Source organism: Scardinius erythrophthalmus, assembly GCF_964197995.2.
Source record: "Scardinius erythrophthalmus genome assembly, chromosome: 3".
Lineage (NCBI taxonomy): Eukaryota > Metazoa > Chordata > Actinopteri > Cypriniformes > Leuciscidae > Scardinius > Scardinius erythrophthalmus.
Window position 1 is genome coordinate 16426752 of NC_138223.1, and position 15766 is coordinate 16442517.

Below are 15766 nucleotides of genomic sequence, written 5' to 3' on the forward strand. Positions count from 1 at the left end.
AGGCCAGCAGAAGGGAAAGGCTGTCTCCAAGCAGGGGATGGCCCACTGGATAGTGGATGCCATCGCCTTGGCTTATGAAGCTCAAGGCGTGCCCTGCCCGCTCAGGTTGCATGCACATTCCACGAGAGGCGTTGCATCCTCTTGGGCGCTGGCACGTGGCTCCTCGCTAACAGATATCTGTAGAGCTGCGGGCTGGGCGACACCTAACACGTTCGCTAGATACTATAGCCTACGTGTAGAGCCCGTGTCCTCCCGTGTTTTCACCCTAAACGGGTAGAAACACTGTGAGTACCGGCTCTGTCGGCTTGCTGCACCCTACTGTGCACCCTTATTGCTCCAGAGTCAAAACCTGTCGAGTCCTCCAAACACCCTCGGCCCGGACGTGGCGGAGCGTCCGGTGCCAGGCCTTTATCCGCTGAATCCTTGAGAACCGGGTCTAGGCTGGGTCCCATATGTGTGACCCTACAGGGATCCCATATGTGTATATCTTCCACGGCTGCTCCTAAACGGAAGCCTGTGTCTTTCCCTTGGGCTAAGTCACCCATTATTCATATGCAGTACAACCCTTGGGTTAGTCCATATGTCTTTTCCCACATAACTCTTCTTAAGAATGTGGTTCCCGCAGCGTTCCCCTCCCTCAGTTCGGGCACGCTTTCCCAGTGTTATCCAATATCTCACTGTATGGGTTATCACGGAACAACAGTGTGGATACTCTTGGTGTAAGCCCTCTCCTATCGTCCTTACAGGCAAGAAGGTGTTGAGGCTTGCTCAGGGCGCTGGATGGGGTGCAGCAGCTGTGGCACTTTGGTAGGGATTCCTATTCGTCGTTCACCACGACGTACGTCGTAGTGACCGTACGATAGGGAACGTCTCGGTTACATATGGTAACCCTCGTTCCCTGAGGGAGGGAACGGAGACGTACGTCCCGTCGCCACATCTGCTGCGACCCGCCGGGGCAGCCAGCTCACCGGCTCGGCTCCTCAGCAAAAAACTGAAGTGCAATCACACCAGCTGCTCGTTAAATACCCGCGCTGCGAGGCTGCACAGCTGATGCAAATGATTGCACGCCAATATGCATTGGCTCGTTTAGTTTCACTCGAAGTAGATTGGCCTCTCTAGCGAGATTCCTATTCGTCGTTCACCACGACGTACGTCTCCGTTCCCTCCCTCAGGGAACGAGGGTTACCATATGTAACCGAGACGCTCTCGTGAACTCACTCAGAGGCCCACACAGAAGAAAATTAATAGTTGAATAAAGTCGTTATTTTGTTTTGTTTTTTGCGTACAAAAAGTATTCTCGTCGCTTGATAAACTTAAGGTTGAGCCACTGTAGTCACATGGACTATTTTAACAATGTCTTTACTAACTTTTCTGGGCCGGCAGATGCAATTGCCTAGCAGCCTATGAAGGAGTGAGACAGCTCTCATATATTCTCAGCTTTTATCAAAAATATCTTAATTTGTGTTCCGAAGATGAACGAAAGTCTTACGGGGTTGGAACAACATGAGGGTGAGTAATTACTGACAGAATTTTCATTTTTGGGTGAACTATCCCTTTAACCCTAAATTCCAAAGCTCTGATTAATACTGTGGTGCTGATACTTCTATTTAGTGTATCTAGAAAAGCGTCTCTGTGCATAAGAAAAACTGAGTGTGCCATATTTATTGTCAGATTAATGTGCAAAAAAACCCTGACCCGGCATATCACTAACTTTACAGAATAGACTGGGCTGATGTGTAAAACTATACTCAGCCTCGCCACATAACCATAATACTATAGGCCTATATAAAATATAACTCAGGGCTCAACATTAAGCCTTTTCATGTGCTTGTCCTGCGAACAAGTAAATCGGTCATTCACTTGTCCAAGTCAAAAAATTGCTTGTCCAGAAAAAAATAGGAATTGTTTTTTTTTGTGTGTTGTAAAAATGATTTATTCTGAAGCAATATTCTCATCAGTGTTCAGTCAGCTTTTACATATTTAAATCTGCATTTTATGATATTTTAACCTTTATAAAGAGGTATATTTTAACCTTTATAAAGAGGTATAATATATTTTTCCCCTAATCGTTTTAAATATATACTTCATCTTTCATTTTAAATTCTTAAATTTGATAAATGAATTAAATTGGAATAATAAGACTCTATATGGATGTTACCAATCAAATTAATTAATTAATTACAACTGTATTAAATAATGTTATGAGATTGTTTTAAATGTTTTTTGAATATACAAATATTAAATATTGGAATGATAGCCTACTTTTTAACACGAAACTAAACCACCACTAGGGGGTGGCAGGTGACCATCTTAATGAATGAGTTATTGAGTCATTTATTTAAATGATTCGTTCAAACGGCTGAATCGTTCAGGAATGAGGCAGTTGATTATTGGGTCTGTGGCGAGCAGGACGAGGTCGAGGGCCGTGGGAGGACGGCGCGAGATCGGTGGCGTAATTGTGATGAGCTACACCTGTGAGACGCACCGGTCTCGCATCTCTCACGGAGGAGCGGAGGCATAAAGGAGGAGCGACGACAGTGAAGAGCGAGAGAGGACAGGCCTGTGTTTTAGTTCATGTTTTGTTTTTGGTTTTGGTTTGTGTTGCCAGCAGTCGTCCGTGAGGGGCTGCTGGCTTTTACTTTCATTTTTGTATTTGTGGATTTATTTATTAAAATATGTTGAATGTTCGCCGGTTCCCGCCTCCTTCTTCCCGTACCAACAAACCTCGTTACACTGGTGCCGAAACCCGGGAAGAGGGAGGGACACGCTGTCGGAGAGCCCTCGCTGCTGGGAGGAATCGCGGTGCTGAGGAGGTCGGGCAGCACGAGGGAGCGTCGGCCGCCGATTGCTGCCCGAGGCGATGGTGCTGGAGCGATGGAAGATCTGGTGGGACAGAGAGCTCGACACCGTGCTCCTGGATCGAGGAGGGGTGGCTGCCGTCAAGAGGGAGCGGAGGAGTCGCTCCCGTTCGCCGTGGGCCGGAGCCTGTTGCCGTCGGCCATGATGGGGGCGGAGCAGGGAACGGGAAACTCGCTGCCGGCTGCCCTCGAGAGGAGTCACCGCCGGCCGCCAGGAGGCGGAAGGGCGTCGAGCCGTCCCCCAACGAATGTCCAGTACCATCGCATGGCACCGCGAGTGACTCTCAGCTGGTTGAGGACCGAGCGGCAGTGTGTCCGGGAACCGGATCAAGAATTTTTTTTTTTCCTCTCTCCCCTCTCTCGTCTCTGTCGCTCCTCATGCTTCCGTCTCCTGTACTCTCGCCTCGTCTGTCCATACCCCCAGGTACCGCAGCCGCCGTGATCGGTCCCCCCGGGGAGGGGGGGAGGGGGAGTAGGCGCAGCCTCGGTGGTACCCCCCGGCCTGCGAGGGGCGATGGGGGTATGTGGCGAGCAGGACGAGGTCGAGGGCCGTGGGAGGACGGCGCGAGATCGGTGGCGTAATTGTGATGAGCTACACCTGTGAGACGCACCGGTCTCGCATCTCTCACGGAGGAGCGGAGGCATAAAGGAGGAGCGACGACAGTGAAGAGCGAGAGAGGACAGGCCTGTGTTTTAGTTCATGTTTTGTTTTTGGTTTTGGTTTGTGTTGCCAGCAGTCGTCCGTGAGGGGCTGCTGGCTTTTACTTTCATTTTTGTATTTGTGGATTTATTTATTAAAATATGTTGAATGTTCGCCGGTTCCCGCCTCCTTCTTCCCGTACCAACAAACCTCGTTACAGGGTCATTTAATCTTTGACTCAACCGATTTGTTCAAAGCGCTGAATCATTCAGTAATGTGGTTATGTGTTTCGGTGAGATGCGCTGTTGTTCTGCTGTGATCTTTGTTTGGAACTATTTTCGCTGCACAAATAGAACAAAAACAGTCAATATTGTGTCTAAAATGTAAGTGACTTGATATTAATTACTTGTTTATTGAACTTTCATATGAAACCAGTATCACATTTTCAATCGTGATGGTATTCAGCACTCGTGGTCGTGTGATGTTGCTTAAAAGGGTGGTATAATGCTCTTTTCACAAGATGTAAAATAAGTCTCTGATGTCTCCAGAGTGTGTATGTGAAGTTTTAGCTCGAAATACCCCACAGATATTTTTAAATAACATGTTCAAATTGTCACTTTTTAAGGGTGAGCAAAAATGCACAGTTTTTGTGTCTGTCCCTTTAAATGCAAATGAGCAGCTGCTCCCAGCACGGGGGACGGAGCTACAACAGCTTGTGTGCTGAAAATTTCAAAAACTTTTTTGTTTATGTTTTAATTTATGTAGCTGATGTGGAGTTAAATATCTTCTAATCATTGATTAGCATATTCTGTAATGATAATATATAAATCGTGTTCTCGGGGGCGGGGTTTATGTAAATTTTAGGGTTAGTGATGTCACTAACCCGGGAGGAATGTCGTGTAGTTCCTACCAGCCATAGTCCTTAAAAAGCTATTTCTTTAAAAGAAAATATCTCCCTTTGCTTTGAACTTTGAGCATCGTGACTTGGCAGATGTTGTTTATGCTCAAACAGCAACATTACACACTAACTGAAGTTAAAAAAGTGAAATTATAATCAACCACCCCTTTAACAGTATCATATCATATGTTATAAATATAAAAACTCCACATTAATTTTTTTAACCGCTGTATATTCATTATGTTTCTTTGTGTGAACTGCGCTCATTTGTTTCCATTTCTCCCCTGCGCGAGCCTTAACAGCACAACAACAGTCAGCGGCTGTTTGCGGATTGATTGGCAGTCCGAATGTCAGCAGATATTTTTTTAACGATAATAATTTAAAAATTAAATGACATTTTAAATTTACAAAATATTGTAAGTAAACAACAATTCTAGTCTAAGTCTAAGTTTAGAAAAACATTTTTATTAAGACTTTAACACAACCTGGCACACCCGTGCCTACGCCTAAGCTTCTATTTTATATTATTTTAGCTGATAATAAAATACTAGATCAAAAGTGACAGTGAAATGACATTATATGACATAAATTCTATTTCAAGTAAATGCTATTCTTTTGAACTTTCTATTCTTCAAAGAATTAGGTTTTCAACATTGATAATAATAAGAAATGTTTCTTGAGCATATTAGAATAATTTCACTGGAGTAATGGCTGCTGAAAATTCAGCTTTGCCATCAACAGAATAAATTACATTTTAAAATAAAATAGCATTTTATAAAGACACCAGATAGACATTTAACCATAAGTTCTCTACAGTGTACCTGTCTCACTAGTACAAAACACATATTCTATTTCATTAAACCCAGTGCAAACATGGGCTCAGGTAATGTCCTTGGAGCTTTCCAGAATCCTCTCTATTATTACACAATGTCCTGACCCATTTAAACCCTCCCTAACAATTTTGTGCTCAAACTCGAGCACTAACATAGGCAAACACATTTCATCCCTCAGGTAACAAAAGCACAAATAATCAAGAGGCCAGGAAAGGACACTTGGCGTTTTTCTTTGGTAATCTCAGAAACATGAGCTTCTGAGAACTATTCTGCCTGATACGCTCATGATACTGACTATTTGTTGTGATGAAGACGAAGAGTTTACAAATACACAACATGTAGACAACATTTACATACCATTGCGCTGTAAACATTATATAAGCACTTTACATGTGCTCTGAAATAGATAATAATGGACAGACCTGTGTAGAAAAGCCAACACACCTAAGCAAGAAAACAAAGACATACAGTATTGAATGCGCATTTGATTGCCATGCACACAGATTGGAAGCAGATGGAAGCACTGTTTTATTCAGCAGGGGTCCTTGCAGGCTCTGGCCTTTTTATAGCCGTCCATTTCATTGCCTCCCCTGAACATCTAAATATTCTTTATCTCGCAATTAAAGAGAAGCATGTGTGGAATATCCACAGCGTGTGTGTGTTCAGGCTCCTAAATAAGGACGTATGTCCCTGTCACATTTACAACCAGCCTTTGAAGCTCCAACTACTTCAAAATTAAATTACTGCCAAACTCTTTCACAGATGTTAAAGTCAAAGCAAAGTATTCCCAGGCCTGTCCACAGGAAATGTGTGTCTGAAAGTGCTATGTGTGTGTGTGTGTGTGTGTGAGAGAGAGAGAGAGAGAGAGAGAGAGAGAGAGAGAGAGAGAGAGAGAGAGAGAGAGAGAGAGAGAGACTGAGAGAGAGAAAGTAAAGGTGTTTTCAGTTTTTGTTTGTTTTTTCTTTTAACATATATGACAGGATGTGCTGTGTAACTTTCATTAAGTGTTTTTTAATATATTTTATATCAACTGATATAAGGAATGTAATAATACAATAAATGGTTTTCCAATTGCCCACACCTAAGATAAAATCTAGACTAAATCTATCTACTACTTGACATTTGTCATTCATGTTAACGATTAATAAACAACCTAGATATAATATATATATAAATTATAATCAAAGGCATGGATGAGCGTCTGATAATATATATATATATACATACATGTATATATATATATATATATTTATAATTTATTTTTTTATTATAACCAGTGATACTTTTTCAGAATTATTTGATGAATAAAAAATAAAAAATACAAAATAAACAACATTTATTTAAAATAGAAATATTCTGTAACAACATACACTACCATTCAAAAGTTCAGGGTCAGTCATTTTTTTTCTTTCTTTTTTTGATTTTTTTTTTTTATACTTTTATCCAGCAATGATGTGCTAAATTGATAAAAAGTTATAGTAAAGATTTACATTGTTATAAAATATTAATATTTTGAATAACTGGTACTGTAAATTTCATTTTTTTCATGAATTTTTATTGTCCAAACCATTTTTGCACCCCTACATCAGGTGGGCGGAAGGTTTTCATCAAAGATAACCACAAAAAGTGTGAAATCCTACACAGATTGTGAAGAACAACTTTCCCTTTCTTATGAAACGGTTATATATTTGTGTCTTATCCGAACAAAGCAAAGCTGTCTTGATAGGGGTGATGAGAAAATCATCTGCTGTACAGATGAGGTGAGGTGCGGGCAGCAGGGGAGGGAAAACTGCTAATCTATCAATGAAAAAGCCAAACAAAAAGGGTAAAATAACACATTTGTAAGCCATACAGCCTACATCACCTCTCTCCCTCTCTCTCTCTAAACATATTCTGTAACATCAACACCATCCCCCCCACATACTTATCTCATGTATCAGTGTCCTACTCCCTTTATCCCTCTTTCTCTTTCTTCTCTTTCTCACAAAGAAAATATATCAATAGAAAGAAAAGAACTGTTAGACATCATAACCTCCTTTAAGACAATTCCTCAAGAAGACAAACATTTAAAGACACAGCATTCTGTTTCTAGCTTTGTGGTTTGTGTATGCTTACATCTGTTTTTAAGACAAATCTATAAAACTCTAAATATAATGGCATAGGTTCATCAAAGGCTTGCTAAAAGGATATCATGCTTACTTACAACTATCTGCCTCAAATAAACTTCTTGAATAAAGATTCAATGTCACAGACAAACTTATAAAACAGATCATAATTCCTTCGGAAGCAAATGTAAGATGTAAATTGGGTCTTGCAGTGAAATAAATATATACCATTAGGGCTGTTGATAAATTACAGTAAATAATGGTTATTCTCATAAATGTACACATTATTTTGTGGTGAAGTAAATACTACACAAAAAAACTATGTAATTTACATGAAAAAGTTAGTTGAGGCAAGAATAAAAAAAAAAGTAAATTCTATATTAGTACTCAATTCAAGCGGGTAGAAATGAAAGCGTAAATATCAAAGTTATAAATTAAGTAAAATTACTTAAAGGGGTGGTAAAATGCCCTTTTCACAAGATGTAAAATAAGTCTCTGATGTCCCCAGAGTGTGTGTGTGAAGTTTTAGCACAAATACCCCACAGATATTTTTATATAGCATGTTAAAGTTGTCACTTTTTGAGGGTTTGCAAAAACGCACCGTTTTGTGCCTGGCCCTTTAAATGCAAATGAGCTGCTGCAGAGGGCGGGGTTTCAAGAGCTCGTGTGTTAGCAGCTGCGATTACCTCACGCAGACACACTAAAATGACAGAAACTGTTCTGCCTTTAATGTTAAAACGGAGTCAGACAAAGATGGAGAGACTCAAGAAGAAGTGACAACATGTAGAATGCAACAGGACGTCTCTGAATGGTTAGTTGATGAATTTATGTTGCTGATGTGGAGTTAACTATCTTCAATTAGCATATTCTGTCATGGTAATCTATAAATCACTCATATAGGAACTGTTGTGAGATGCACACAGAGTGACTTTCTATTGCATGTGAAAAGACTGATGCTAAAGTTTGAGCTGACTCACAAATGTACTCTTATACAACTTTTCCTCTTCTCAACATGGACTGCGTGTTCCCGGGGGCGGGGTTTATGTAAATTTTAGGGTTAGTGATGTCACTAACCCTGGAGGAATGTTGTGTAGTCCCAACCAGCCGTTTGTTGTAGTCCTTTTCTTTAAAAGCAAATATCTCCCTTAAATATCTCCCTTTGCTTTGAACTTTGAGCGTTGTAAATTTGCAGATGTTGTTTATGCTCAAACAGCAATATTACACACTAACTAAAGTTAGAAAAGTGAAATCATAATCAACCACCCCTTTAACTTTTCTGATACTGGTGTTCCCATCATGCACCGGGCCTTGAATAATTAATGAGGTTGATTTTTCACTGTTTTCAAGCTGTATTTACACTGTTTTATCATTGCTTTTGTTGTTAGGATTAGTAACTTGCCATTTTGTGACATTTGGAGTTCATTTTCTACTCAAAATGACACATTCAAAGAACCAAAACGATCCATCAAATGTTACTGTAATTGTGTATTGAGGTCTCTGCGTCCACATGAAGCGCAACCTCTGATCCGTAGATGGTGTCTCACACAATATATAATTACTTAGATATTTTACTAGTTTACTTCAATGTTATATTGTTTGAGTGAAAAGGTATATTGAAAATATGTTAGGTGTATTGCAAAGGAAACTTCAACTAAATAGAGATATTACTCAACCTTTTACTAGCCAAGTTAAAATTACTTATTATCTTTGTTACTTTCACTTAACTTAGTTAAGTAGAGTTTACTTAATTTCATATGTGAAATTTACTTAAAAAATATTCGTGCAAAAACTTGCCAAAGAAAAATTAAGTAAATTTTACTTTTTCTTTTTCTTCAGTGTATGGAGTAATCTCAACGCAATCTAATTTTTTAAACGTTTTTATTATATATACCCTTCAGGCTGCATTTATTGTATCAAAAATACAGTAAACCAGTAATACTGTGAAATATTATTACAATATAAAATAACTTCTTTATATTATATATTTTAAAATGAAATTTATTTGATGGCAAAGCTGAATTTTCAGCAGCCATACTTCAGAAATTCCTTTAAAAATCCTTCTAATTTACTAATTTGGTGATCAAGAAACATTTCTTATTATTATCAATGTTGAAAACAGTTGTGCTGCTTAATATATTTTTTGTGCTAGTTTTTTTTTCAGGATTTTTTGATAAATAGAAAGTTGAATAGATAATTGAAATAGATAAATCTTTATAATATTGATCAATTTAATTCATCCTTGCTGAAATGCGTTTAGATTTAATGAGATTTTTTATGCCACCGCAGTGATCTGCTCTTGTCTTTCATATTAATAGGTCAGCCTGTGTTTCACTCTCAAGTGATGTTTAATATTTATTCAGTTAAAAGTTCCAGTCTTCTAATCTTACTGGCCAAGTGCTGTTCCAATAACAGAGTACTATACAGTCTGTGATCGGTCCAGAATGTGGAGTGTGTGGGTTTTTTGAAATTCAGAGCATCAGCTTTGGTTTCTTTTAAAACTTGGAGGAAAAATATTCAAAGTAAATAGAGAAATTATGTCTGAAACTTAACTTGAAAGCATCAAGACACTCTTTCTATTCAATTTGTTAATATCTAATATTAAATTAAAAAAATTCAATAAAGATGTGTTTAACAGCAAGTTTGTTGCTATTAATTATGGCTGCAGTATCAAAATGATAAGTGCATTTCTTTCATCCTTAGAATCCAGATTTGATTTGAACAACTTTTATTCCACACTAGAACAGCATTAGTTTTACTGGAACTCCTCCTGCTGCCCTTTCACATTCTCTCTCTCTCGCTCTGTGTTGGCCTGAGAGACACATTGAGAGAACAGAGAGACCAAAGATTTGAGAAATGCAGTGCCTTAGAGAGCAGAAACTGCTGCCTCATCTTCACGAGAGGAAAATAAAGAGGAAGGATTTTATTCTAATCTTTCTGATCCTCATCTGACCACATGATAACAAAACTCACATTATCACTTTACATAACATGAAAGACTCTCTTCCTTTCTATAACCTCAAACATCCCAACTGAAACCTCAGATATAAAAATGATTATTTAAATATTCTGTATACATTTAGTTTTGATTCCATTCTTTCTTAAATCCTGTCCTTTCTACCAAACCCATCCATCCGTGAATCCATCAATTCAACCAGTCAGGAAATGTGTGCTCTTGACGCAAGTCTATTACCTCTTAAAGACATACACAAACAGAACCAGAAACGTCAGAGACACGCTGCTTTCCATGCTATGTTGACCAAAGGGGATCATTAATTCAAAAAAATGATTCAGCAGTGGAAACACACACACATTTCCCAAACGGTCAGGGCCACGTATGACATAACAATAATATCACTGCAGAGACCGGGGGAGATAGAAATATTTAAAGAAAAGGTTTGATTTAGAAACAGAATGCCACATGATTGTACAAAGACTAAACTGTAGTTCTGTCTAAGTTAACCATAAAAATAGAGGGAGAGAAAACAGATGTGGAATCCCTCTAGGATGTACTGTATTATTAATGAACTTTCGCTCTCTGGAAGATACCACTTTCATCACAAACCTACATAAATAAAAGAGAGAGCTTTGTCTGCTTCAGTTATGCTCTTATTTTTCTGGACAATTAATATGTACAATCCAGTGGGGAAAAAGTGTAGATAGCACTTATGGGCTATATATATATAATTTAGCATATATAGTTTTTTTTAAACACTACAATAGGTGTAAAAATAGGTGTATCATGCAATTATTAATTATAAATAAATCAAATTTACTACAATGACTGCATTTCAATGGGACTGACCATGAGAAAACCAATGGGAAAACCAAGGGATGTGTCTCTCTAATGCTTTTAAAAGTCATGGAATACCAATGTGCATTTGTGGAAAGTGCATAAAGAAAATATGCATAATGCAATATTTACATTAATATATACGACAAACTTGATCAGTTTGAAAAGCTTAAGACACCCGCAACCCTTGAAAGAAGGCAGTGAAAAGGCCAGATCTTATTCGGCAAGCTAATGGATGAATGTGTGTATCTAGTATAGGTGTTGTTGTCACTTGCTAACTCAGCAGAGCACCAGATGGCCTGTTTCTCGGCACTTCCCGGCCCCCGTGGCAGACGGCATCGCGTGCTAATTCTTCCACTCATCCTCTTCCTCATCTGACTGAGCAGAGGGAAGCGCATGGCTCATGGTGCTAAGCTGATCTGTCTCCAGGGCAACAGCTATTTCTGCCCAGACGTAACACTCAACTCTAGCAGAGCCGCCTCTCTTTGATATCCCATTCTCTCGCATCTGTACACTGCCGCTGCTGCCGCTGCTGAGGTGAGGGTGGGGCTGGAAACTCATCTGGTAGCAATAAAAGACTTAATGCAATGAGTCATATCTACGCAAACACACATACAGAGAGCCAACCATACTATTTAAGGAACCGGGGCCCTACCTTAAGGATAAAGGTTCTTACTGCTCCAACTGCTCTCACTCACACACACACACACACACACACAAACATAAATGAACACACGTGTTCCTTCACTCTCTCACACATATATATATACACATAGAACTTCACATCAGCACAAACTGCACAAGACTGCAATTCAGCTATGCTTAGTCAACATATACATTTTAATGTGTAAATAATAGAAATCCAATGCGTGACTTCAGCAATTTCAAAGTAAATGAAATATCCTGTGTCTTTTTTTAATACATGTCCAGGGACTATAGCTGGAAATGAGCTGTAATAGCTAAACTGGCATACATAGAAATGTTGGTCACTTACAATAAAGTTCAATTAGTGAATCCTTTGAGTATCATGATGACAGTGAACAATTTTCCAGCATTTATTAATCTGTTATTATTATTAATTGACAATTAGTTATTAGATTATAATAGATTATTTATTACTATTAATACTATTTTATTATTTGTTAAAGGGATGTTTTTTTTATTTTATAATCTTTTTATTAATTAAAGATTTTTTTTCTTCCTTGCCTATATTTTTTCATTTATTTATTCAACTTTAAATGTTAATAATACATTAGTATATGTAGAAATTAACATTAACCTATATTAATAAATGCTTTAACAGTATCATTAATTGTTCATCATTCATGTTCTATCCAATACATTAACTAATGTTAATAACAACTTTAATCTAATCAGAATAAAGTAAATTATAGGGTAAAGAAACTGACGATTATACACCAGTCAACATCGCAGAAATTTTACTAGAAACTCTAATAGGTCTGTATAAAAAAAAAAAAAAAAAAGTGTTTCATGGACAGAGATAAGCTATACATGTAATAACATACTTTACTGAGTCTCAGTAAACAAGTACTGGAACCAGAACATACATTATCATAAAATCAACACTCTTAAATAATGAATGCATCTCTATGGTTTCAGTGTGAGGTGTTCAGTAATTAGCTTAATCCACCAACCTAATTCCAGACTTTAAATGGAAAAGATCCAAAATCCAAATAGAGCACACTTAATGAGCTAATTAGTATACACAGCTTTGGATCAAGGATTTAAAACCATAGTAGCCAACACAGGCCTACAAAACACAAACTAAATGTTAGTGTTAATATTACTTTAGTTTCATGTTTAAGCTCATACCTTAACTTCCAGTGCAACAATTTAGAAAATGGCAGCATAGCCGCCTACCATGCAAGCTCTGCATGTGCACAGCAAAAATACTGATTTAATATATGAATCTGATTGGTCAGTACAATCAGCAATCAGACATTTCTTAATAATTACCGTTGTCCAAGCCAACACTATATTACTGCCCCTCATTTGTGCAACCTCCTTCATTGTTGTAGTCAGTCTCTATTCAAGAGGCTAATAAACTAATATAAACGATATATATATATATATATAATCAATATATTTATTCATTTGGTAAGAAGCCATGCAATAAACCGTGTGTAAATGAGTCTGTAATTGATCTGCAATTACAGATCCAGCAACCTTTGCAAAATGGCGTCCACGCGCACAGTGAGCTGCTGTCATCATCTCTGAGAGCGCGCGCACAGGCACACATCAAAGCGCTCCTGCGCGTCACAGCGAGCAGAGATACATCAATGCGATGATGTATGAAAAACTTGCAAAATTATTAAATGTGACAGTGCACACCAATGTGAAAATGCAAAATAGTTTCTAATGCAGAATGTTGAATACATTTGAGCATTAACATTTTAAAATCATAAATTTCAATGGCCATTCAGTGGATGGATGCCTCACTGGAGCAGAATGTTTTCACCTCATTTATGAACCTCTCATTTTAAGAACCTAATTTGTAATTAAGAGGTTAAAAAGTGAAATACATTTTAAAGGGGATTTAATAGGAAGGGGTGACTGTCATTTGAGAATCCCTTTTATTGATTTGTTATTGATTAATGGCCTGATCCAATTTCATGTAGAATGGATAAACATGGCACACAAAGGAAAATGCTTGCTTATCCTGCTCCAAAGAGCTTCATTGGTTATGCTATGGTCTTCTTATTATAATCTGGCATAATTAATGATCATCTCTCACCAGGCTCATGGATGCCAGGGTTGTCGCTCATCTCCAGGACGAGCAGCTCTCGGCCCTCGGAACTCTCCCCGACCGTGTAGATGCGGGTGATGGAGGGGCACTGCAGCCACACGGACACCAGGGCTTTCCGCATCTCTTCATATCGGTGGTACTCAAACGAGATACCTCCATCCCCCGCAGCATCCCCGCCCGAGGCCAGGGCCAGCATCAGCAGAGCCCCGCAAAACACCGCCGCCGTCATCACTCCCGAAACACTCGACACTTCTCTCTCTCTCTCTTCACGTATTTCTATGCTGTCTCTCTTAGCACTGCTATCTGTCTTAGTTTTCTACCCAGTCTTTTTCGTTTGCTGTGTCGTGCCCCGTACGGAACCGCAGAACTGATGCGTGGGCGCGAGTCCTGACTACCTGTTTAGACGCGGGGACGCGCTTGACATAACGAACGTGCAGCGCGAAGCCGCTGAAAGCTCAAGATTACACACGCGAAATGGGTGAACGCGCACGGTGCTACCCCTGCAGGGGCGTGGCTTATGTTTGACGAAGGGTCTTACGGTTTTTCCAACCGTCATATTTAAGTGAAAGTATATAGACCTTATGCGCCAGAGAAACGAGGGCGCCGCCATCTTTAGAATATTGTCTTTGAACTTCCGTTTTTGCGGTCGCTCTGTATATTTCTATGGCATTGCTGTCCAGGAGTAATTAGCTCTTGAAGTGGATTTACTGAATGTAAAGTTAACTAAAGTTATCATGAGGACTGTAATGTTTAAAGCAGATGTCTTAACAAATGTCACTAGACCGTGAAGATTTTAAAACGAGCCGTTCATTCATAAATACGCAAGATCGCTGTGAAGATACAGACCGGAAGTCAAAAGACAACGAGCGCGGCGCTGAAAAGGGGCGGGGCTACATAAGGTCTATACCTTAATGGATATTGACTATAGTACATCTGAGATGTAGGCTACTATAGTCATAACATCTGTATTAAAACATATATAGATATAAGTATTAAAGTAGCATATATCAAAAGTGCAGGTAAATTCTATAAACATGGCACAGCTGATAATAGCTGAGTGAAGAGTTGCTGGAGTCTGTGTTAATACATTTAAATATTAACATTTACAAACATTAAAAGGATTGATTGTTCACACACACACAAAAAAAAAAAAAAAAAAAAAAAACCTATAAAATATATATATATTTATACAGTGCTATGCATAAGTTTAGACACCCATACTAAAGTTGACTAAAAAGAGGAATAAAAAATCATCTTTTGGAAACTGAACTTAATGCCTTAATTTAAAAAATTAGGAAAAATCCAACCTTTAAGGACACCAGTTTTCTTTGTGAATGAATAATGTATCGTAAATAAATAAATATTCTTCCTTAAAATACAGGGTGCATAAGTTTGGACACCCCTATGTTAAATTCCCATAGAGGCAGGCAGATTTTTATTTTTAAAGGCCAGTTACTTCATGGATCCAGGATACTATGCATCCTGATAAAGTTCCCTTGGCCTTTGGAATTAAAATAGCCCCACATCATCACATAGCCTTCACCACACCTAGAGATTGGCATGGTTTTATTTCAGTTAGCCTAATAGCTGGTTTGATTTGCATTGAGAGATGATCTTGACAGTACTCCATGCCAATATCTAGGTGTGGTGAAGGCTATGTGATGATGTGGGGCTATTTTAATTCCAAAGGCCAAGGGAACTTTATCAGGATGCGTAGTATCCTGGCTCCATGAAGTAACTGGCCTTTAATGTGTTTGTGGTAAAGTCATAAACTCCTAATTCAATAGCCTTTATATACTGTCATTATTTTGTATGTTGAAATTTCATACTTGTGAAATTTAAAATGCATTGTTTACATGAGGAAGTTGAAGTATC

At 38.6% G+C, this 15766-nt stretch overlaps 1 protein-coding gene across 1 annotated transcript in view; it reads right to left on the reverse strand.

Moving 5' to 3' along the window:
* Nucleotides 1–14725, reverse strand: part of cpe (carboxypeptidase E) — a 29315-nt gene extending 14590 nt beyond the window's left edge. The window contains exon 1 of the mRNA XM_081360646.1: nucleotides 13880–14725. Within this exon, the coding sequence (XP_081216772.1) occupies nucleotides 13880–14120 (241 nt within the window). The 5' untranslated portion in view covers nucleotides 14121–14725. The remainder of the gene's footprint in view (nucleotides 1–13879) is intronic.
* Between the last annotated feature and the right edge of the window lie 1041 nt (nucleotides 14726–15766).